We start from the raw sequence: 25,211 nt of genomic DNA, 5'->3' as shown, positions 1-25,211 counted from the left end.
TTTTCAGGGACCCCGTAAACCCTAGGGTGCTCTGCGGGGATCTGCAAATGATGATAAGGAAAAGCCAGCTTGTGTCTCACACTGTGATTTATGTCAAATTTCTCCAGGAGAACCGCTGCTCAGCTGGAAAATCTGTATGGACCAACACACCAAATCAGACTGGAAACCAGCATGACCACTCGCCAGGCTTCCCCTTCTGCTTTCTGCTGAGATTATCAGCACAGAGCAGCCTCTGCTTGCCCTCTCCTGTAATCTCCCTTCCCGAGGAGATGCTCCTTCTAGCTCAGACTGCCTGCCAGAGCAAAGCTTCTGTGTAACTCTTCTGCTGCTGTCCCTGCAGTGATCATTTGCAACACGTAAAAACCCTTAAACACCTCCTGCAGACTGGCAGGTGCCAGCTAGTTGTGCATCCTCTCTTTCAAGGCTGGAGGGATCTCCATGGAAAGCAGGCTGAGGAACCTCAGCCTGTGCTCTCCATGGCCCTAAACACAGGGGATTAGAGGTCTCCAGGCTGGCCTGGTGCTGCCAGTGACCTTAAACATGCACCTGAACATCCTCACCCCCTCGTCTGGAGCCGAGCAAACAGAGGGCTGGCGCTTTCAGGAGAGAGGTACACAGTGACTCAGTTGTCGAGGGGGAAGTCTCTGTCAATATGTAGGCAAATGATGGATTGCCCCATCTGCCCAGGTGTCCTGAGAAGGAACCAGTCCATCTACTCCATCACTGTGCTCCGTGGTATCTCTCCCCGCAAAGGTCCTTTGCAGGCTGTTGGGTTTTGGGGTTGGGATATTAGGTGTTGCTAGAAGAAACCTATCTGGAGTCCCAGGAGAATAGGCCTGAGAAACCTCACCCAGTCCACCTCGTCCATCCTATACTTATGTCTTTCCCCATCTTTGCCAAACCAGTTCTTAAAAGACCTCCAGGAATGGATAATACGCCACAACGTCCCCAGACAACCCATTCCAGTGAGTCACTGATCATTACTGGTAGGAATGAGTGTCTCACCTGCTGTGTTCAAGCCTATTACCTCTTGTCCCAGCATCACCAGATTGCTCCAGTCCTTTCTGCAACAGTCTCTTTTGCATGTGAACTGCTCAGGTACCCCACCATAGGCTTAGCAGCACCACATTGATTCCCATCTTGGACCCCAGCCCAAAAGAAACTAAATCAAATTAATTCCCCCCCAAAAGGGGCAGAAAGTTGGAGAATACAAGTCGTGCTGAGGAAAATGTTTTTTGAGCAGCGGGCACGTAATGGTAGGTCACTCGCAGGGTCGTGTAACCGAGGGCACGCTGCTCGTTACCCAATGATTGGCAAAGCACAGCGGCTGATCTCAGCATCGCCGGGTCTGGCACCCCATCCCAAATCACCCAAACAGCCGGGAGACTTCCCTGAGCCTTGGCTTCACCTCCGTGCTTGCTGGCAGGGACGGTGAGCCCAGCCCAAACGGCGTTTGCCAGGGCCCTGAGGTTCCTCTTGTTCCTTCTGTTGGCATGAGAAGATGGCTGGGGGGGTTGTTTTGGGTTCCAAAGTTTGTTTGGTTTTTTTTCTATTTTTTTTTTTTTTTTTCAGATTTCTCCAGATGCTTCCAGGCACCACAGTACATTTGAGAAATGTTTGCCTCTTAATGAGTTGTTTCAGCTGGGTGCCCGTGGGATGTTTCAGACAAGGGGTGGTGGATGGTGACAGCATTGCGTGGGAAGAGGAGGAGGGTGGAATGGTGGCACGAAAGCAGCTCCAATTACTCTCTGTTTCCTGGGGACCATGGAAGAAAGAGGTGTCTTGGCAGACTGCTGGGTCTGTCCCCATCCCCAGAGGGGAATGGTCCGGGGGCTGAGGGGCTCATGGACAGTGCAGAGGGTTCGATACAGGCAGAAGTAGAGCTGTCCTGGGACAGGGAGAGGTGCAGGAGGTGTGAGGGGAGGCAGAGCATCGTGGGGTCTCGTGGCTGCTGTTTCTGAGCCCTGTAGGAGTGGGTTGGGCTGGCTGGTGGAGGGCAGGAGTGCAGGTCACAGGGCACCTGGAATGGCAGAGAAGAGAGAAAAATTCTATGGGAGGCAAGAGTGAGCTGTTTTTACAGTGCCTGGCACGTCTGGGGCAGCACAAAACCAGCAACAGCCCTTTAAAACCACAGAAATACTTTTCAGGGACCCTGTAAAACCTAGGGTGCTCTGCGGGGATCTGCAAATGATGATAAGGAAAAGCCAGCTTGTGTCTCACACTGTGATTTATGTCAAATTTCTCCAGGAGAACCGCTGCTCAGCTGGAAAATCTGTACGGACCAACACACCAAATCAGACTGGAAACCAGCATGACCACTCGCCAGGCTTCCCCTTCTGCTTTCTGCTGAGATTATCAGCACAGAGCAGCCTCTGCTTGCCCTCTCCTGTAATCTCCCTTCCCGAGGAGATGCTCCTTCTAGCTCAGACTGCCTGCCAGAGCAAAGCTTCTGTGTAACTCTTCTGCTGCTGTCCCTGCAGTGATCATTTGCAACACGTAAAAACCCTTAAACACCTCCTGCAGACTGGCAGGTGCCAGCTAGTTGTGCATCCTCTCTTTCAAGGCTGGAGGGATCTCCATGGAAAGCAGGCTGAGGAACCTCAGCCTGTGCTCTCCATGGCCCTAAACACAGGGGATTAGAGGTCTCCAGGCTGGCCTGGTGCTGCCAGTGACCTTAAACATGCACCTGAACATCCTCACCCCCTCGTCTGGAGCCGAGCAAACAGAGGGCTGGCGCTTTCAGGAGAGAGGTACACAGTGACTCAGTTGTCGAGGGGGAAGTCTCTGTCAATATGTAGGCAAATGATGGATTGCCCCATCTGCCCAGGTGTCCTGAGAAGGAACCAGTCCATCTACTCCATCACTGTGCTCCGTGGTATCTCTCCCCGCAAAGGTCCTTTGCAGGCTGTTGGGTTTTGGGGTTGGGATATTAGGTGTTGCTAGAAGAAACCTATCTGGAGTCCCAGGAGAATAGGCCTGAGAAACCTCACCCAGTCCACCTCGTCCATCCTATACTTATGTCTTTCCCCATCTTTGCCAAACCAGTTCTTAAAAGACCTCCAGGAATGGATAATACGCCACAACGTCCCCAGACAACCCATTCCAGTGAGTCACTGATCATTACTGGTAGGAATGAGTGTCTCACCTGCTGTGTTCAAGCCTATTACCTCTTGTCCCAGCATCACCAGATTGCTCCAGTCCTTTCTGCAACAGTCTCTTTTGCATGTGAACTGCTCAGGTATCCCACCATAGGCTTAGCAGCACCACATTGATTCCCATCTTGGACCCCAGCCCAAAAGAAACACACTGACCTAATACGAACAGGCAATGTGGTCATCTTTTTCTCCTTTTCTCTCCGGTCTTCTTCCCCTGTCCGTGCGTGCTGGTGTTCCTGTGGTGCCACCTCAGCTGGCTCTCTAGTGCATTCACCTGGTGGGGACGAGAAAGCAGCAGCTCTAAGAGGAGCCTGCACCCTTGCACAGATAGTCTCCAACCTGTCCCAAACACAAGAAGAAAGCACCACCCCAAGTTCCCTCTGTTGAGGCTCAGACTTGTGTTTTACCCTGCAGTTGTGGAGGTTCGAGCTCACTGAGCTCAGCTTCATCTACTCTCCTGCTTCTCTGCCTGCCACTACTTCCCTCCCATCAGATGGTTGTCCTTGGCTCTGGAGGGTGCAGAAGTCACAGAGGCTGCCCATAGCAAATAGCTAAATCCTACTCCTGGGGTGACTCCATAGAGTTGGGGCACAAAGTCTTACCTGTTTCCGTAGGGAAGCAACTGTCTTCTCCAGTTCAGCCACAAGAGACTCGAGATTCTCTCTGGAGGAAGGGCTCGGAGAAGGTGCCTCATTTCTGGGGTGAGGGATAAGAAGCAAAAGGGATTATGCAAAGGGAAGCTCCCTGGAAGACAGAATCATTCTGCCTTCTCCAATATCAGCCTCCAAGTAAGCACCAAACAGAAGGGCCCAACTCCCAGATTCACCTGCCAAGAGATGCCAACTAAACAGCCACCCAGCCCAGATATTTAAATATCAGTCAGGCTCTGCACTAAAGTCTTGGAGGACTTTGACCAAGCTCAGCATCTATCTACAGAAATGCTCCTGACCTCCGGACCTCTGCAGAATGCCCATTTCAAAGGCCCGAATGGACCGAGTTATTAAAACATTTTCTTATGCTTCATCAAATGGAGGTAAAAGAAATGGTGATACTACACCTGGGGAAGGCAGCCTTATGCTTGGCAGGGTTTTCTTCTGGGTAGCTGAAGCCAGGAGACCTCTTGCTTCGGAACCGCTGAGAAAGAGCCCTCAATTGCCCACGTGTCTGGCAGTCTTGGGAAGGAAGGGAAAGTCTGTGGTGATCATTTGTGTTTAAAGCAGAACCATGTGGATTGAAGGCAGCACAAGGCAGCGCTTGCCCTCCTTCACCATCCACCCTCAACACATCTGTTGTGTGGGAGAGGAGGAGGCAACAAAGGTGTGTAATCCATCATTCATGGATTCCCATGGCTCAGCTGGACATCTGCAGCCAGAATATAGCACAAAGGGACAATCTGTGGTTTAATAGAAGAGTTATACAGGCTCCAAACTGAATCTGTAAAGTGATATGTGATAGGGATCACCATGTGCCTACATCCTGGTCCAGCATGAGCTATTAGCTGCTGCCAGAGACAGAAGCCCTCAGCTAGGTGGACCTTTGGCCACTGTCAGTGTTTAAGAGGGGTTTGGACAATGCCCTTCGAAATTTGCTTTAATTTTTGGTCAGCCCTGAAGCGGGCAGGCAGTTGGACTCCTGAATGCATCTATTTGCTGACACACGGTTCTCATGGTGTACCATGAAACCAGCTCCTGGCATTACCTATAAGCTGGTGGCATGTGACAAATGCCACCCAGAGCCATCCCCACGTCAGTCGGTGGTGGAGCAGCCTCATTCCTTACCCTCACAACAGTCTTGCCACAAACGGAGGTCCACCGTGGGAATCTCATCACAGCCAACCATGCCCTGTGGGTATGACGCCACCAGGAAGACATCTTTCTGGAGCTGCTGGATGTGGTCACTGTTGTCACAGATGACACGAGCAAGGGACGTCTGTCTGATCTGAGTCAGCTGCGCCGGCGTGAAGACTCCGGGATTCTCATACCAAAATCTGCAGTGGGTTGTAATCAGGGCATGAATCAGGAGTAGGAGAGAAGGACAGGGACCGAGGCTGGGAGAGGGACAAGATCTCCCCTACATCTCTGTGGCAGCACCCACACTCCTCAAAAGGAGCTTTTATTCTGGTGTCAGGCAAACATAGATTGCCCTTTTCTGAACCCATGGATCCGGTTGGTCAGAGCTGCAAGGTGCCACCACCTGCAGGTACAGCCCCTGGCAGGGAAACCCTGGGGCTCAGACAGCTCTGCTGAAGCAGGCTGAGACACAGGTGAACAATGCTCCTGCCCTAAGTGCATCATCAGGCAAAGACGTTTATTATTCACACAAGTAGCAAATAGGAATGAGAAGGAAGGGCCTGCAGATATTTTTTAGCATTTTCAGGAGACATTGGGCACATTCTCAATGTCCTGCAGTGAAACGAGAATCATTATATCAGGAAAGGACACATTGACAGTAACTGTGATGAGTCCTTTCACAAATGCACTGGACAGAGGAGACCCTTCCTCGTATCGTAAGACAAGAAATAATAAAAAATTACGAATTCTCTTCCTGCTCACAGGGAGCAAATCCCCCCAAACAGAAGACGACTTCTGGTTGACTCTGATGATAATACCTGTCTCCATCCCTCAGCCTTCTGAACTGCGTCGTTAACAGACACATCAGTGTTGGTCCAACTCTGGTGCCAGGGACAAGATCCTCCACCATCAGTGCTGGGAACAGGTCAATATTTTTAGTAGTTCCATATAAACTGCAAGAAAAGAGGTAATAATAAAAAACCAAAAGTTAACTGACTATTGAAGAGTGGAGATAAAATAAATCTGATCACATCATAGGAAATTTGTATGTAAGGAACTCATCTGGACAATATTTATAATGGTCTTATCTAAAAGACAATGCCCTGGAAAGAGGCAGCCAGTGCAGATGGGGTGCAGTTTAGTCTCACTGGAAAATAGCCCCAAGGCTCAATCTGCTCCCAGACTACACCACAGCAGCGCTTGATGACGTTCCACTCAGAACCAGACCGATCACTTGGAGACACCTCATTTGTTTTACCCCGTTCTTAAACCACAGCTATTACCCTATCTTAGCATCTGTGGGAAGAAATATCTGGGAAGGTTATTTGATGGGTGTCCTGGGAGGAGCAGAAATGTCTCACAGACTGATCTCCAGTCATTTTGATACCTCCAAGTCCAGGCTACAGTACCTCCTGAGCTTTTCCCTGATCTCCAAGTTCTTTATCTCATTTCTGAGGTCCTCAAACTCCTGTGCAGATGAGAGGTTGCAGAAGACCCTGAAGTCGTTGTAAGGTGGGATGCCATGGTCTCTCCCTCTCTGGATGTTGATAGCAGCCAAGTCCAGCGAGACAGAGTGTGCCATGGAGAAGAGTTTCTCCGTCAGCTCCATGTTGAGGAGTTCAGAGGGGACCCGCATTTTCCCAGGAACCCCAAACAGCCCGCGGAGGAGAGGGTCGATCCCACCCTCCTGGGTGATCCTGAAAGGGGAGAAGAAGGCTTTGTGCAGGGGGACGTGGCCTTGGCGGATGGGCTGGAAGGTTTCGTTCAGCCGGTACAGGACGGGGTTGATCAAGGTGTGCCCGAAGCGGAAGGCAGCAGTGGCAAAGGCGTTGAGAATCCCCGCATTGATGTTGGGGTTGTAGCCTTTGTACTCACCCAGCATCTTCATCCCAGCTTCCCCGAGGACCTTGGGGAGCCACTGGGCATAGGTGATGTGCTGCATCTGGGCACCCACAATCTTCCGCGCCTCGTGATACAGGAGGCCTCCATCCCAGTGGGGGTTGAGGACCGCCAGCTCGGTGGCAATGCGGTTGTGCTCCCGGAACCAAAGCGTGTGCATGGCCGTGAGACCCAGCTGCTCGTTGGCACGGTGGTCTCCAGCCAGGAAGCACGGCACGGGGCTCTCGTTCTCATCTCTCATGCACTCAGTGGGTGGCCCCACAGCAAAGGGAAGGAGATGCTTCCCCGAGCTCGGCACAACTTGCCCTTGCTTCAGCAGCCCGTTTTGGCTGCTCAGATCCCGCAGCTCCTGCGATTCCTGCTCTGTGCTGCCGTAAACGTTGGAGGCATCGATGTAAGACGTCAAGTGGTTGATCTGCTCCCTGGCGTAGACGGAGTTCATGAGCAGGGAGGTCATCCCGCTGCCGCACACGGGGCTCGAGCGGACGAAGAACATGCAGCGCCCGTTCCTCACGCGGGGGTCGTTGGCGGGGACCATGACGGAGAAGCACGGTGGGTCGTTGCTGCACACCTCGCTGCAGGGTGCTCCATCAGAGAAGCGGGACATGCTAATGGCTGCCACCGTCTGGTCCATGTCGTGGTCCAGAAACTGGCCCCACTGCATGAGCATGTGCGTGAACTGGTCATCGGGGGTGATGGTCTCAGTCCCGACCATGGCAGTGGAGACAAGGCGGGGTAGAGGAAGGGGCAGGTCCCTGGCATCTTCTGCCAAGGAAAAACCCCGGGGGAGGTTAAATCCATTCTGGTAGGCGGGTTTGAGGAGCCTCTGGAAGGCTGTGAGCGACGCACCCCACATTGGGTGCTGGAGGTTGTTGCAAGAGCCATCGTGGGTCCTGTACTTCTTGTGGAAGCAGATATCTGAGCAGTTTGGGGTGCGGCGGTGGGCAGAGCAGCCTGAGAGGTTGGCAATCATGTTCAGGTAGTGAGGGGACACCAAGTCGTTGTACCGATAGCCTGCCAAGGAGAAGGCAAAAGCACCAGGTCAGACCACGGCCGCTGTAGCCATCTGGTTCCCACCACCCCGTGTCAGGGCTCTGTGTGAAACCCACTGCTGGGGCTGTCAGGGTGGGCACGGGAAGACCAGGATCGTGGTGTTGCTATGGATTTGATGGAATAAACGAAGCCTGGCATTGTACCAGGCCCACAGAGAAGAAAAGAAGGGGGAAAAAAGTTCAGTATAAACTGCACGGAGGTGGAAACCAGAAATGTTATGACTTGCAGACCAAACTGCGGGGTGGTCTCGGTCTCCACCCTGGGTTTATTTTACATCTCTCTGGGTTATTCCTGCCACCTGGAGCACCATTGACCACCCAAACCCTACGTGACGGGCAGCAGGGAAGCTGTGGGTGGCAGCCAGGGCACTGTGCCACGCGAGAGCGCTGAATAATGCTGGGCAAGGCGAGGAGGAGGAGAGGCTGGGAGCCCGACCAGCCCAGACGAGACCTGCAGCCTGGAGAGAGACTCCTCACAGCCAGGAATACATCCAGGCAGGCAAAAATATTTACAGGCCCCAAACGTACATGCCTGCTCCATGATGACTCACATGTATAGGTAGAAACACGTAGGAATGTCTGTTGTATAGCAAGGAAGTCTCAGCTAGCAAGGTTTGGCGTCCAGCTGCTGGATGCTTGGACCTCACCAGTTATTTTTGGCATTATATTGCTTTACTGCTCACTATCCTGCCTCAATAAAAGGAAGCTGAGTGGCTAGAACCCGACTGGGTTTGTAGTGAAGAGGTCAAAGCAGTAGAGAGACAGAGGAGAAAGTCAGGAGTGATGTTCCTCTCTTACAGCACCCGACACTCCATGGTTTTCAGCATTATTCTCATGGCCACCTGGAGGGCTGGAAACATCTCTGACCATGATGCTGAGGGACTGAGCCTCAGATCCATGAAGGTACTGTTTTGTGAGTTAAATGACTAAATATTTTTAAAGCTTAGGGCGTTCATAGCCAGTCAAGAAATCTCTAGCAAAACGGGGAAATGAATCACTTTCCTGTGTTCCGGGTAACCCCAAGACCTGAGGATGTTATGAAACCCATGAGGTAGAAGAGAGCATTGCAACCCAGACACCGTGTTTCTAGACACACCCAAAACTGCACTTTTTTAACTTTCTGGATAACTACAATTGTTGCTTTAATTTAATCCCGCACACAAAGTGAAGAAGGGAAAGAAAATCTCTCCTACCTGTGACGTTCATATCCACAATCAGACCTTGCTGCACGTGCTCCTGAATCAGCTGCAAGGTCCTCTCAAAGATCTCACCAGCCCTGGCTGTTTCAAGGGTGTAGGGGTCCCGGGGGTAACGGAAAAGAGCCAGCAGGTCATTGGGCGTCTTGGGACGTCTGTTTCGAGGAGTTAGAAGTGATGCAGGAGCATTAAAATCCACTGTTCAGGGCAATGAGTCTCCACAGGAAGCAGGAGTCAGGCTCTAAGCCTGGTCTGGTGCTCAACCCCCAAAATTAGTGCATAAGAACAAGGTGACTTGCCCGAATATTGCGGATGATTAAAGAAAGGATATTTTTCCCCAGCAAAACACACATATTTAATTTCCTCAGCATCTCTGTTTTCTTCTGCCATGGTAATTTATTTTTCACTTTTCAACAGCTGAAACCCAGAGGTTTTAAGCTTAATACAAACTGTCTTCCTTTTCAATAAAAACATATATTGGGGTGGGAGAGGAGGGAATTACCATTCACTCAGGAAGTCATTTTTCATTGAAGAAATCATTAGAATTATTGTATTATTAGTTCTGTTCACCCTCCACGAAGTCAGTTATGTTTATAAAGTGACTATGGAGATTATTTTCTTTTCTATGCCCCGTCTCTGGAGCCAGCTCCAGCTGACAAAATGTAAGCTGCAGATATAAGTGCCAATAAGAGGTGATATTTGTGTATCAGATATTTCCAGAATCCCAAATGCTTGTTACGAAGCTCTATCACATCCTCACATCTATGTGGTGCAGCTTCGACCTCCGATACCCAAAACAATACTATAGCTTTCATTTGCGGGTTGTCAATGATAAAATGAGGTTTGAGGAAGCTTCATTGTCTTTTTTTTTTTAATCTCTTTTCTGTTTGAAGTCTCAGATCACAGCGTTTCACACTTACTTGCTGAACAGCTCGGTGCGTGTTGAGTTGATGGCGTGGTCCACGCTGCTGATGGCTTCCCGCAGCGACGTGGCTACAAACGTGTCGCCGCTCCGACCCACATCCGTGGCTTTCCGAAGCAGAAAGAAAGGACAAAAAATGATAAATTTACTTTGATATTAATTTGTCTTCCAAGCTCAAAGGAATCTGTGCACCAGTACAAGCCTCAGAGTTACTCCACTGCAGATCAAACACTGTTTCCATTTTCAACATAAACACCAATAATTTTTATTTTTAATTTTTAATACATATTCTGAAGAAGAAATTAACTGCCTGAAAAAGAAAGTTATTTTTTCAGGAGATGGCTATGGGATACATATTCAGAGTTTGCTCCTGTACAGCTTTGCAAATCAATGCCTGTTTTGGTTGGTGGTTGAACTGGAAAAAAAGAAAATGTGAAAATCACAGCGGGTTAAACCAAAATAATGTGTTTGCTTCCCACAAAAGAAACGTCTAAAATTCATGACATTCATTTAAATGTATTTTTCATACATAAATTTTCCATTTGTGGAACACTTCTAATTCAGTTCAACTTTAGCACTAACACATCAGATAACGTCATTTTAAAACAAAAAAGAAAGCTGTTGTTTGAATATCTTCAGAAGTAACCACATGAATTCTTAACAATTACTACAGAACTCAGGTTTTAAGCCAGAGTCTTTGTCACAGCTGAACAAACCAGCTCCAGTTTGGCTACCAGTGTTTGCAATAGCCGGCTGGAAAATGAGGTACCAATCAAGAATAAATCACAGAAATTACCTCAGGAATAATTTCAAACAACAAAGAATTTCAATTATTCTCAGCTCCTTGCATACAATCCCTGTATAGAAGATGATACTAAATTCACCTAATAAGCCACTCACTATTCATGCTGGTGCTCAAGGAATAGCTCTCTAGTTAATTTTTTAACCTTATTGCTCGCCTTTGATTTTTTTTCCCCACGTCAGTTCTTCCTCACCCTCTGAGAAGGACAATTTCCACTCTCGACCTCTGGCTTGGCTCGTGGAGGAGCTCTGCTCCTCTTTATTCATCGCAGCTCCCCTAATGCACGGAGCAGCAGCTTGAAAACCAGCGCCTCATTTCCCACCCCCGAGGGACTGAGCAAACATTTAAAACCCCATCTTCTCAGCGACAACGTTGTTCTCCTTCTCCCTCCCCCGGCAGGCGAGGTCACGGGCAGAGAGTGACTTCTGAGCGTGTTGGCACATCTTAATCAGTTTCTCCCTCCCAGCAGAGGCAGTGACTACACACACACCGACAGCTCGGCTTGAGGGAGGTGGTTTAAGGAAAAAACTTTGGCTTTTGGGGAAGAACCATAGAATGGTTTGGGTTGGAAGGGACTTAAAGATCATCGAGTTCCAGCCCCCTGCCCTGGGCAGGGACACCTCCCACCAGACCAGGTTGCTCCAAGCCCCCTCCAACCTGGCCTTGAACCCCTCCAGGGATGGGGCAGCCACAGCTTCTCTGGGCAACCTGGGCCAGGCTCTCACCACCCTCACAGCAAAGAAGTTCTTCCCCACATCTCACCTAAATCTCCCCTCTTACAGTTTAAAACCCTTCCCGCCATGCTATGGCTCCCCTCCCTGATCCAGAGTCCCTCCCCATCTCTCCTGGAGCCCCTTTAGGGACTGGAAGGGGCTCTGAGGTCTCCTTGGAGCCTTCTTTTCTCCAGCCTGAACATCCCCAGCTCTCTCAGCCTGTCCTCACAGCAGAGGGGCTCCATCCCTCTGATCATTTTCCTGGCCCTCCTCTGGACCTGTTCCAACAGGTCCATGTCCTTCCTGTGCTAAGGACTCTGGAGCTGGACACAGTGCTCCAGGTGAGGTCTCAAGAGAGCAGAGTAGAGGTGTGGAATCACCTCCCATGACCTGCTGGCCACACTTCTCTTGATGCAGCCCAGGGTGCAGGGGGCTTTCTGGGCTGCCAGAGCACATGAACCTGCAGCTCAACTTAGAAAACAGCGAGGAGCAGTTGGGAGGTGCATGGGCTTACACAATGGAGCAACACTGATTGCTCCTACAAGGGACCTGTCTGCAAAGAAGCTAAAGAAATTACAGCAGTTATCTCTTCAAAGTGTAGGCAGCAACACAGTGTAGCCCCTCATTACACAAGACCAGGAGAAGACTCAGGAGGAGGACAGGAGCCACCCTACCGGTGATGGTGAGCTGCATAGCACTGGAGGTGAAGCCAAAGGGGTTTCTTGCTATGCACTCGTATCTGCCCTGGTCTGCCACGCCGAGGTCTTGAATGGAAAGGGTCCCGTCTTGGCTTATGTGGAACTTGCCGCTCTCCGTGATCTGGATCCCCTCCTGTTGCACCATCAGAAGACAGAAAAGGGGTCAAGGTACAGAAAGCTTCCCACCACCCCAGCCTTCAGCCTGCTCAGCCAACCCGCAGACAGATGCCATGAGCTAAAGTGGCCACCAGATGTTAGCATTGCTCTTTCCAGAGAAACCAGAAAGCCATCCGAGGACATCTGCTCCGGCTTGAACCCACTGCAAGGGGGTCCTTGCTCAGCTTCTTCGCCCTGGTCCACCTCCAGGCACTCACTGTGGGGCACAGACACCCCATGCGTTTCCCTGCATGTCTTACAGATGGCCTGGCTGGAGCAAGTGCTGTGCCCTGACACTGTCATAGAAGTTTCATGGCACATTAAAAAGTCTAAATGTCTTCAATTTTGGGCCAACATGAAACCAATGGATTTTTGCTGGCCTTGAGCTGTAGGTACCAGCTTTTACTGGCTCTGGGCTGCCACGAGCAGCACCCTCAACCCTACCTCTCAACCTGGCTGGTAGCAGAAGTGGCCTTCAGGTTTGACTTTTTTATTCTCCCATTTTTTAACACCTTTCTGCTGCCCTGCCCCACGCTAGAGCCCTCCCAGGCTCTTTTCTTCTGCTCCCACTGTTGGCTGGAGCTCAAGGCAAGCTGCAAGGTCACATCCCATGAGACCCTCTGCAGGGTAACTGAGGTTCAAGCATTTTTCCCCTGAAAAATGGGGGACACAGGTGGGACAGGTCCCAGGGAAGGTCCCAGGTGGTGTACTACAGCACAGCAGGAAAACATCTGAAAAGCTTCATCTAATGAATTCTCGAAAAGAGCAGCCAGGCTACAGTATGACTGTGGGGGATTGTGCCTTGCCCCATCAAAGCTGGAGCCAACCAGCATCATCCTGTTCCACCAGTGGGAATCCTGGAAATAAGGATCAACTACTTAGAAAAAAAACCCCAAATTTCATTTTTTTCCAGGAATAGTCAATCAAGCGTTTCTAACATCCTGGAAGGTCACCGGCTTCAAGTTACTTGTTTGGAAAAAAACAACAAGAGAAAACAGGAATGTGCTTTGCAAGGCTTTCAGACTGGGAAAGAGCAGCATTCTTTCAGATCATTACAAAACCCAAATCAGTGGAAATATTGGTCCTTAAATTTTCATCAAACACAATTCCTTCCATGTGTATTGCACAAACGGATTCAACTGGTTGAGCTGGGAGGGGCGTTTAATGTGAGAGTCCTTTAATGCCCCCCTGGAGGAGCCATCCCGCTTCCCAGTGACAGTTGAGGACACGGTGTCATCTCTTACTTTGACCCAGGTTATGGTGGGCCGTGGATCTCCTTGGGCAGCGCAGGTAATGGCAACATCCTGGCCCGTCTCTGCCACCACGTCTTGGGGGGGATGAAGGAACACGGGTATCACTGTGCGACACGGGGGGGAAATAAGTCACAAGTGCAAGAAATGAAATCGAAAAAAACTGAAAAATAGAGAAATCGGAGTGCAAAACATCTCAGCGTGGGGAAACCAGAGCTGCATGGGCTCTTCAAAGGGGTGTCAGTTCACCCACGCTCTCTCCACCAAGTCCTCTGTAATTTATGTTCGTTATTTCCTGCTTCTGTGGGTCTCTACTTGGGGCAATTACATAGGAACGCACTGGGCTCTCTGTCATTTAAAATCTTTAATTCAAAGGCTTTCTAGAAAAGATGCTCCAGCTGAAACAGGGATCATGAACAGGAGGAGGCTCTCTGGCAGGTGTTAATCAGATTAGATTAAATAATTACATTGATCTTGCTGGTCCTAAACTGTTCTGTGAATTTTGTGCTTGAAGCGCTAATTTCATGTTTCTAGGTAGTTTCCTTCCCTCCAGTTTACCATTAGTAAAATCCTGCCATGTTTGTGAAAGAGCAGGGACATTTGCTTGTTTAGAACAATTATTTATATGGGAACAGAAAAGAAACTTACAAGTGTGACTTGTATCTTAGAGCAGCTTGATTTTAGAATATCTAAATTTAGATTGAACCTATGACCTGGTAGCTAATGTTTAAGACAACTGTATCCAGAACCAGGGTTAAATCTTCCTGAGAAGGAAACATTTTGTTCTGCAACACTTCATTTAAGAAAAGAATGTTACAATTCATGCTGTAGGAAGGCTAAAATGTAAAAGTAGCAAAAGAAAGATTGCTAAGAATTTAATACAATTTTTTGTAAAGTTCCTGACAAAAATTCTTTGTTTTCTTTCCTTTACCAAAATAATTTTCATAATAACAACTCCCAAACTCGTTAAAGGGCCCCATTTTTCACTCAAACTGGCCAGATAACGGATATCAGGGCTCATCTGACGGGCTTTGAAGGTCATTTCTGATCATGTAATCCTGCCCAAGTGCTTATTCCTGCAGGTGCCCACCGATCCCATCCCGTTCCTGGTCACACCAGCTGAGTTTCATTCCCACAGTTATACTTTTTCTAGACTATCAGATAAATTTCCAAGGAAAACTGAAGCAGTTTCTTCCACTTTATAAATCTTGGCACTCTGGAAACCTCCTTGAAGTTTCCCACCAACTGATGGAGCTCTCACGGCTAGACATCTGCTCCCAGGGAAAAGCAAAATCCCCTCCCATAGGAACCAGGGCGATTCCCTGCCTTGTCAGTGTGTCATTTACCATAACGTTAAATTAATGATGCTCATTTGCCAGCCCTGATTTCCCACAGCCTCACCAGCGTACCTCGTGGGGTCACCGACAGCTGTACCGGGAGGGTCCTCACCCCGATGGCACTGATGGCGTGGCATTCGTACTGGCCTTGGTCATGCAAAGCCACCCTCATCACCCTCAGGGTACCCGTGGAGAGGATGCTGTGCCTCCGGTCACTCGGCAGTGGCCCACCTGCTCAAACAAGCAGTGGAATTTTTGTTAATTGTCAGTGAGATCCCTCTTCCCATCACTGGAGGTATCTGTGACAGCTCAAAAGTTCATTTCTTTCCCTAACATGACATCAGCCACCCTGAAATGCCATCTTCATCTCGCTAAGTGAGGAACAGGATTGATGCTGCTCCTCCCACCCCCAGGATCATGACTGAGTTGTCTTGTCTGAGCAACTGGAAAGGAGTTGGTACCCCCTTTTTCTTTCCTTGTAAGCCTTTTCTTAGTGCAAACTGTAGATTTGCTGACACCTGATGGATAGCAAATCTGTGTTTAATTATCCAAACTGGCTGTTTAATCAAATACATGGAAACATCTAGCATTGTCTTTTTTAATTTGGTATTTTGATTTTCTTCGGTTTGGAAACTGCGTCGTTTCAATATTTCCTCTATTTAAGGAGAAAAGTTCAAAATTAAAATGCTTTACCAAACCCAAACAGAATTATTAGAACTTCTCAGTTTAGTGACTTCTTTGTTTTAATATTCCATTTTGCCTCCAAATAAGGCCTCTATTTATTCATCCCAAATACCAAAAGGAATCTGAATCCTCCCCACACTGTCAAAAGTGGTTTTGAGAATGAGCGATGCTCCATCACTTCTCCTCCTCTTGTCTTGCTCTTAGCAAGCCCTCTGTGAAAGCACTGAAAGCCTGGCTGATCGTTGAATTGCTGTGTGACCCAGCAAACCTGGCTGCAAAGCAGTTATTAACCTTACTCCTTGTCACTGTGCTCCTTTCCACATCTCTAAGAGATATATTCTAAAATCTGGGCAGTGGAGGAAAACAGGTTAAAGGAGATGGAGAACATGGTGGTGGAGAATTTCAGCTGGTCCTTCATAACTCCACGTCAGGGCTATTGCTGTGGAAGCTGGAAAACAATAGCCACGAATTCTCTGCAGCTCTAAACCATTAATTATGGCTTGTGAAGCATAAGGAAAAGCTGGAGGGCCTCTGGGCCAAGAGTTATTGGCTTCTGTCCCAGAAAGTGTTGGATGGGATCAGTTCAGTGGAGCCAGCACTAACAATCATCCGAGACTTTAAAAGTTTACCACCACCTGTTGACCCAAAGTGGTCTTTCCTAAGCTAAAAGGAACCTCGGAGTTATGTCAGCAGTGAATGGTGCCCTCCTGCAATGAGCTCCCCAAGAGAAGCAAATCAATGACTATGATGGAGACAGACTTTAAAAGTTTACCACCACCTGTTGACCCAAAGTGGTCTTTCCTAAACTAAAAGGAACCTCAGAATTATGTCAGCAGTGAATGGTGCCCTCCTGCAATGAGCTCCCCAAGAGAAGCAAATCAATGACGATGATGGAGACCTGCTACATGGTGATCTCCACCAACTTGGGAGTGTCCAGACCCTGCCTTTTCAAAGGAAGGAGGAAGGACGAAGTTTGAGGCTTTCCTTGGGTTTTCATACTGATGAAAACCAGCACACTTCTTCCTTCTGTCATGATGACTTGGTGTGTCAAAGACCTAAGAGGCTCCTTCCTCAGTGCTTAACGTCATCCTTGGTGATCTCTGACATACCTCCTAGTGTGACTAGGGCTGTGCTGATCACCATCTGTCCTCTGTCACCACTGCAAGTCATTACCCTGGACCAGCAGCTTGGCTGTTCCTCACCCACACCCCATGGATAGCAGCCCAGAAGAGAAAGAAACCCCAAGTGAGGCAGTACCTGCCCTCGTCCAGGCAATCACAGGAGGAGGGTGACCCTCAGCAGAGCAGGGGAAATCCACACTTTGTCCCTCAGTCACTGTCTGGTCAGTGGGGGTGAGAAGAAACCTGGGAGAATCTGGAGGGAAAAGCAATGACTGAGCAGCAGGAAAAACTTAGGGAACAATTTTGGGTAAATTCTCAGTTCGTGGGAGCAGAACCAGTCACAGGGCTTAAAGATAGCATTTTATCCCAGAAAAATCATCAGCCTGGGACTCCTCACCTTGCACTATGATTCTTGCTGTCGCCTGGATGGATCCCTCAGTGTTGCTGGCATTGCAGTTGTATTGTCCTTGGTCTGAGAAGGTGACGTTCTGAATGAAGAGTCCCCCAGAGCTGGTGATAGCGAAACGGGAATCCTGCGGTAAAGGAGAGCCCGTGCCAAGGGTCCAGCTGATGCGAGGGTGGGGGTGCCCAGAGACCCCACACTCCAAGGTGACGCTTTCCCCAATCAGTACTTCAGTGTTCTGCGGCTGGATCACAAAAGTGGGCTTGGCTGGAAGGAAATGAGTGCTTCAGAAACTAGAAGCCCTGCTGCCTCCTCAGTTATGGGCAAGAATTGCTCGGACTCCTCATGCAGCCCACCTAGCAGTCCCCTGGCTCTTCCCTGACCTCCAAATCCTCCATGTGAGCAATTCCCCCAGTGCTAATTCTTCCTACCACCTCCCCAAGCTGGTCACTTAGTGCTGGAGCATCCCCACTCCTGTGTCTCCTTCACCCATGATACCTCTGTGCTGCAGAATTCATCCCAGCCTCCAAACTCCCTTTCCAGCCCCAAATTACCTTCAATCTCTAAATCCCCAGTTTTCTACCCCATGAAGAAACCCCCTAAAGCTCAGACCACACTACACCGTTGGCCACTCTCTTCCCAACCCGAGCTGGGCCTTCAAGAGGTGCACAAGGCTCAATTACATGGGGTGCCAAAATAGCGCAGAACGACTTCTTGTGTCTTGACCTCCCCAGCTATGTTCTTGGCCATGCACTGGTAGACGCCTTTGTCGGACTCCTTGGTATTCTGGATCATCAAGGTACCGTCTTGCAAGAGGTTGAGGCGATTGTCATCTTTCATGTCAATCTCGTTGCTGAAAAACAGCCACAAACAGGCAAAGTCTGAAAGGAGAAAAGACCATTGGTCTTCCCTCCAGCTGCTGGTGGGGCTTTGCGTGCACTGCAGGAAGTTGGTGTTCCTTGGAGCTGTTCTGAGACTTCACGAAATTTACAGCAAAAGTTATGATTTACTGCACTGAACTCCAGCTCCAGCTCTGCTTTACTCCCTGGGTGAGCTACTTTTCCTCTCACCACTGATTACATACGACGTTTACAGCCCGTGGGGAGAGCACACTGTTCCCATGCAATAGCATCGTTGCTATTGTCAGGGCATCTAGGCCCACAAAGCTTGTTCTCATTATTGACTAAGTGCAAATATAATAATGAATTAATATTGTTATTGTGTGCAGCCGTTTCTATCCGAATGGGCTCAAAGGCCTCAGGGGGGGGCAAAAAGCTCTGAGTAAGTCACTGTGGGACCCCAGCACAGCTTGGACTCCAACCCAACCCAAGAGCTGTGAAACATCTTCTTTCTTTCTACAATGACCTGCGACTCCTGGATCCAAGCCTGCGGCAGAAGGTCCCACTGCTGCATCCCATTTGTCCCAGCACGAAGGAATCTTGGACGGCTGCAGATGATTGAAGAGAGAGAAGGGACCTCTCTCCCCCTAGGACAAAGGCTGAATCCACTATGCAAACTAATATGCTTGCTGGGCATTTATTTAATTCCCCTGATGTCTCCTCGCTCTAGTCATATCTCGTTTGCGGAACATTTATTATCATTACCCCTCTTACAATGCTATTTTTGGGAGCCTGCCAGCATTTCCCTAACAAAACCTTCCTTCCAGGGGACTTAACTCAGCCATAAACTTTTGCTCCGTGCTGAAACTCTGCCTGGTGGGGAGTTAGCTGAAGAAGCATACATTGATCATTTTTATTAATAACCGAGCCCTATTCAAGCTCCCACAGACAAGAAGCTCGTAAAGCAGCAAAGTTACTTCACTTCCACAGTGGGCAACTGCTTGAGTACAGAATATTTTATTGCGTAGCATTTCCCAGAAACAATTTAGCATCCAGCATGGCCATATATTTTTTTTCAGCGTTGTTGTATAGAATGAGAATTTGCTTTGCAAGGTCTGCCTTTCAGTGGAGCGCAGTGATTTTTCCCTTTGAAAAAAAAAAAAGCCATTCTCCCAGCCTGCTAGGCCTCCAGTGAGAAAAACCAAGAGACTAGAAGTATTTCAGCAGTTAATAAATGGCAAGCATGGTGGCTTAGAGCAACATGAAATACTAATTTTAATTTTTTTTCTGATCAAAAGACAATTGCTTTCAGCCTGCAGAGCATGTTTATGGGAAAGTTATAAGCTCTTGGAATCCATTACAAATGCAGATGAAACATTTCAAATGCAGATGAAAACACCACTTGGATTATGTGGTCACCAGAGAACGCTATTAAAAAGAAGGTAAATACAACCCATGGAATATCCATTTCTTTTTTTCTTTTTTTTTTTTTTTTTTTTTTTGTAATTACAGGCAGTCACTAAAGAGCTCGGTGCTTGAAAACCTTTGCTACCCCAGGGCTCATTATGTGCGACTTACTTGTTGTGCAGCCAAATAATGGCAGGCTTTGGGTTGCCTTCTGCCCTGCAGGTGAAATAAACCGTGTTTCCCAAGAGGACGTCGACATCGTGGGGTTCGGAGGTTATGCGAGGCCTCTCTGCAAAAGACAGTTTTAATACAACCCGGTCTAGAGCAGCACAAAAGCACCTACAGCCCAACCAGGGTGTAGGGGGTAACGCAACCCCGGAGTGAGCAGGAACTAGAGGAGCCCTTGGACAATGGCACCCTCTCAGAGCCACCCCAAGACTTCTCACCAACGTGTAGATACATAGCTGAAGGTTTTGTTTGACTGTGGTTAATTCTTCCTACCACCTCCCCAAGCTGGTCACTTAGTGCTGGAGCATCCCCACTCCTGTGTCTCCTTCACCCATGATACCTCTGTGCTGCAGAATTCATCCCAGCCTCCAAACTCCCTTTCCAGCCCCAAATTACCTTCAATCTCTAAATCCCCAGTTTTCTACCCCATGAAGAAACCCCCTAAAGCTCAGACCACACTACACCGTTGGCCACTCTCTTCCCAACCCGAGCTGGGCCTTCAAGAGGTGCACAAGGCTCAATTACATGGGGTGCCAAAATAGCGCAGAACGACTTCTTGTGTCTTGACCTCCCCAGCTATGTTCTTGGCCATGCACTGGTAGACGCCTTTGTCGGACTCCTTGGTATTCTGGATCATCAAGGTACCGTCTTGCAAGAGGTTGAGGCGATTGTCATCTTTCATGTCAATCTCGTTGCTGAAAAACAGCCACAAACAGGCAAAGTCTGAAAGGAGAAAAGACCATTGGTCTTCCCTCCAGCTGCTGGTGGGGCTTTGCGTGCACTGCAGGAAGTTGGTGTTCCTTGGAGCTGTTCTGAGACTTCACGAAATTTACAGCAAAAGTTATGATTTACTGCACTGAACTCCAGCTCCAGCTCTGCTTTACTCCCTGGGTGAGCTACTTTTCCTCTCACCACTGATTACATACGACGTTTACAGCCCGTGGGGAGAGCACACTGTTCCCATGCAATAGCATCGTTGCTATTGTCAGGGCATCTAGGCCCACAAAGCTTGTTCTCATTATTGACTAAGTGCAAATATAATAATGAATTAATATTGTTATTGTGTGCAGCCGTTTCTATCCGAATGGGCTCAAAGGCCTCAGGGGGGGGCAAAAAGCTCTGAGTAAGTCACTGTGGGACCCCAGCACAGCTTGGACTCCAACCCAACCCAAGAGCTGTGAAACATCTTCTTTCTTTCTACAATGACCTGCGACTCCTGGATCCAAGCCTGCGGCAGAAGGTCCCACTGCTGCATCCCATTTGTCCCAGCACGAAGGAATCTTGGACGGCTGCAGATGATTGAAGAGAGAGAAGGGACCTCTCTCCCCCTAGGACAAAGGCTGAATCCACTATGCAAACTAATATGCTTGCTGGGCATTTATTTAATTCCCCTGATGTCTCCTCGCTCTAGTCATATCTCGTTTGCGGAACATTTATTATCATTACCCCTCTTACAATGCTATTTTTGGGAGCCTGCCAGCATTTCCCTAACAAAACCTTCCTTCCAGGGGACTTAACTCAGCCATAAACTTTTGCTCCGTGCTGAAACTCTGCCTGGTGGGGAGTTAGCTGAAGAAGCATACATTGATCATTTTTATTAATAACCGAGCCCTATTCAAGCTCCCACAGACAAGAAGCTCGTAAAGCAGCAAAGTTACTTCACTTCCACAGTGGGCAACTGCTTGAGTACAGAATATTTTATTGCGTAGCATTTCCCAGAAACAATTTAGCATCCAGCATGGCCATATATTTTTTTTCAGCGTTGTTGTATAGAATGAGAATTTGCTTTGCAAGGTCTGCCTTTCAGTGGAGCGCAGTGATTTTTCCCTTTGAAAAAAAAAAAAGCCATTCTCCCAGCCTGCTAGGCCTCCAGTGAGAAAAACCAAGAGACTAGAAGTATTTCAGCAGTTAATAAATGGCAAGCATGGTGGCTTAGAGCAACATGAAATACTAATTTTATTTTTTTTTCTGATCAAAAGACAATTGCTTTCAGCCTGCAGAGCATGTTTATGGGAAAGTTATAAGCTCTTGGAATCCATTACAAATGCAGATGAAACATTTCAAATGCAGATGAAAACACCACTTGGATTATGTGGTCACCAGAGAACGCTATTAAAAAAAAGGTAAAAACAACCCATGGAAAATCCATTTCTTTTTTTTTTTTTTTTTTTTTTTTTAATGTTGGATGAAACAGCTTTTGTAATTACAGGCAGTCACTAAAGAGCTCGGTGCTTGAAAACCTTTGCTACCCCAGGGCTCATTATGTGCGACTTACTTGTTGTGCAGCCAAATAATGGCAGGCTTTGGGTTGCCTTCTGCCCTGCAGGTGAAATAAACCGTGTTTCCCAAGAGGACGTCGACATCGTGGGGTTCGGAGGTTATGCGAGGCCTCTCTGCAAAAGACAGTTTTAATACAACCCGGTCTAGAGCAGCACAAAAGCACCTACAGCCCAACCAGGGTGTAGGGGGTAACGCAACCCCGGAGTGAGCAGGAACTAGAGGAGCCCTTGGACAATGGCACCCTCTCAGAGCCACCCCAAGACTTCTCACCAACGTGTAGATACATAGCTGAAGGTTTTGTTTGACTGTGGTAATGTGTTGCGTTTCTTACACTGCTATTCTTTACACTTAGATAATTTCTCACTGAAAAATGCCACTTTCATGGAATCACAGAACTGTCATGTTGGAAGGGACCTTGACTTTAAGATGTACTCAAGCACTAAGTCAAACATTCAAAGGATGTGCTAAAATGGGAAGGAACTTATGTACGTGATCTGGAACGCTTGATCTCAATTCAGCAGAAGACTTACCCATCTAACAATGTGTACCATCTCCAGCAATCCAGTAAAACCAGCTGGATTATTCATAAAATGAAGTGAGAACCTGCCACCTTCTCCAGTGGAAGGTCTGTGCCCTTATTCCTTACACCACAAGTTAGTGGCTTGGCAATTTGTCCCCAGTGGCAATGCCAGTGTGGGACCAAACCCAGCGCAGCCCCACGGTAACAAAATGCTGCTCCAGCTCAGATTTGCTCCGCTGGGCTCACGCCACCTTCTCCAGTGGAAGGTCTGTGCCCTTATTCCTTACACCACAAGTTAGTGGCTTGGCAATTTGTCTCCAGGGGCAATGCCAGTGTGGGACCAAACCCAGCACAGCCCCATGGTAACAAAATGCTGCTCCAGCGCAGATTTACTCCGCTGGGCTCATATCTGCCAAAAAAGCAGTGGGTTAACTCGATGTCAGGAGGCTTCGTACCGACTCAGATATCAGCTGCCTGCATCCTCAGAGCTCCACGCTGAATTATACATCGTTTGTCTTCCCCAGCTGGCACCATACCAGCATAAAATCCTAATGCCAGCAAAACCTTCCCACCAGGTGCTCTGGCTAATTTGACAGACACCCCACTGTGTGCCCATGCCTAAACCAGAACAAATTTACATTAACGGCTGTACCGTGGCACCGGGTGTGTGCCGGGGACAGCTCGTCGTGCGGCACATCCACTTGCAGCAGATCCCACTCCATGTGTCCCCAGCTGCTTTCTCTAGATCCTTCCTATTCCCCCCCCCGGGCCCCGCCAGCCTTGAAGTTATGGACCCCTTTGTGCCAATTCTTTGCATGGCTCTGCCCTAAATTAAGCTGTGAAATGGTCAAGATTTTTTTTTTTTTTTTAAATAATAAGATCATAGGAGAAAATCAGAATTTAAGGGAGGGTTCTTCAAAAGCCAACTGATGTCACACATCTGGCTCACTGCGTGGCCAGGCACACAGCTGGACTGACATATCCAGGAGGGATGCTGAGAGCTGGCCCGGCCCAGTGGGAATGTCTCAAACTGACTCTACCAGCAACAAAGCATCAGGGAACCACAGCCAGCTCTTGTGCCACCCTCCGCTGACACCTGCACTTAAAAGTTGGAGTTTTGTCTTTCTCTAGCTGACATATTTAAATTTGAAATTTTTCAGAACAAACCCTTTCATTTCAAGATTGCATTTTCCAGTGAGAAATCATCTAATACATAAACATCACTACATGGCCACAGCCAAACAAAGCCCTCCGCTACATATCAACTAAGAGTTCGTGTAGGTTTCCAGCTGTGTTTACAGCCCTCCCTTCTGTTCATCCCAAGGTGGGATGTTTCTTCTGGTTGCTGGTTTAACCACTGGTCCTTTAGGTCCTTTAAAGGACCTAAAGTTGTTTCTTCTGGTTGCTGGTTTAACCACTGGCCTCAGCAGGTCCTTTACTAGACCTACTCTATTTAAAAACCAAGCTGACCCCCGCCAGCCAAAACAGAGCTGCTTCCAACCCCCATGAGACTTTCTCTGCATTCTCCTGATAACTGGTGGGAGCCCACTGGGACTTTTCCATTCTGGCAGCAAAAGGAGGGAGAAAGCAGGATGCCAGGGGAGGGAAGAAGGAGGGAATGGGGTGGAGGAAGAGATTCCCAAGACCAGAACCCAACTCCCTGGGCTGAGGGTGGCCAGTGGAAGGGTTTGAGCTCACTCACCACAGTTGAACTCCTGGGCGGTCAGGGTGACGATGGAGCGGCCGTGCAGGTCCCGTGGTGCCTCGCAGGTGGCTGCTGTCTGGATGCTGCCCTGCTCGGCATATTTCCTCAGCAGCTCTGCCAGCCACATCAGGTCACAGTCACAAAGCAAAGCGTTGGAGTCCAGCCGCCTGCAAGACCAAGGAAACAGCAGGGTCATTTCCCAGCCTCCGAGCGCTGCCTCCTTCTCCGGGACACAGGAGGGGAACGGTCCTCTGGAGAGAGGGATCACCTGGCTGTTCTTCCCTGCCTGGACACGTTCCTGTGCAACCTGCTCTGGGTGGGACCTGCTCTGCCAGGGGGGTTGGACTAGATGATCTCCAGAGGTCCCTTCCAACCCCATATCATTCTGTGATAACCCAAATGAAAATTTGAGATATTTCATTCCCACAACGTTTAAACGGGATGCTCAACCAAGTTAGAATGATTGAGTTGAAAAACTAACATTACCCATCAGCCATTCCAGCTTCAAATGAAAATTACTCTGTTAAACTGGATCACGCATTTTTGGGCTTAATCTGAGGCACAGAGAGACACCAAAATATTGGTATTTCCCCCAGGATGGAGATTTCAACTTTTACTGAATTCTGTAAGAGCAGCAGATAACACCACCTCTGTTAGAGCTTTCCATGCTCAAAAAACCCTCCTCCTTCGTTTTAGTGTGCATCAGATCAATCTCTTCCTGTGACCAGCTGCTAGAGGTTGTAGAATTTCTGCACAACTACAAGAACTTTTATTACTGCACCATAACCCTGATCCATGCTGAATGGAGCACTGGTGACCTCCCAGTGCACCCGTGCTTTTCCCTCTACTGACCTCATTCCTATGTGCAGTGCTATGCACAAGGATAAATAAAGATTATAGGGAGATTAGTTGATGCCTCCTTCCCCACTGACAGTTTTAAAGGAGATGGGCCAGGGCCATTGGGAAAAAAAAAAAAAAAAAACCAAACAAAAAAAAAAACCCCAACCAAAAAACCCAACCCCAAATGCATAGCATGAAAAAAAAAAAATTTGGG

General features: G+C 48.5%; 2 protein-coding genes across 2 annotated transcripts in view; both read right to left on the bottom strand.

Moving 5' to 3' along the window:
• Positions 1-1,207: 1,207 nt before the first annotated feature.
• Positions 1,208-24,417, bottom strand: LOC106895475 (peroxidasin homolog). The gene is made up of 19 exons (XM_014954910.1): positions 24,155-24,417; positions 21,928-22,045; positions 20,178-20,347; positions 19,596-19,743; positions 17,862-18,031; positions 17,173-17,445; positions 16,912-17,028; positions 15,043-15,201; positions 13,628-13,740; positions 12,204-12,360; positions 10,013-10,121; positions 9,090-9,247; positions 6,355-7,858; positions 5,764-5,898; positions 4,934-5,142; positions 4,213-4,327; positions 3,758-3,851; positions 3,312-3,429; positions 1,208-2,020 (listed from the first exon to the last, which is right to left on the bottom strand). Exons 1-18 carry the CDS (start codon positions 24,351-24,353, stop codon positions 3,334-3,336), a joined length of 4,044 nt encoding a protein of 1,347 aa, XP_014810396.1. The 5' UTR covers positions 24,354-24,417; the 3' UTR covers positions 1,208-2,020; positions 3,312-3,333.
• Positions 24,418-24,706: 289 nt separating this feature from the next.
• The window catches only part of LOC106895463 (peroxidasin homolog), a 48,147-nt gene continuing 47,642 nt past the window's right edge, over positions 24,707-25,211 (bottom strand). Inside the window, exon 8 of the mRNA XM_014954899.1 lies at positions 24,707-24,711. Within this exon, the coding sequence (XP_014810385.1) occupies positions 24,707-24,711 (5 nt within the window). The remainder of the gene's footprint in view (positions 24,712-25,211) is intronic.

Source organism: Calidris pugnax, unplaced genomic scaffold, assembly GCF_001431845.1.
Source record: "Calidris pugnax isolate Ruff unplaced genomic scaffold, ASM143184v1 scaffold50, whole genome shotgun sequence".
NCBI lineage: Eukaryota > Metazoa > Chordata > Aves > Charadriiformes > Scolopacidae > Calidris > Calidris pugnax.
The sequence above is the reverse complement of the archived record's forward strand: the minus strand, read 5'-3'. Positions and strand labels throughout refer to the sequence as shown.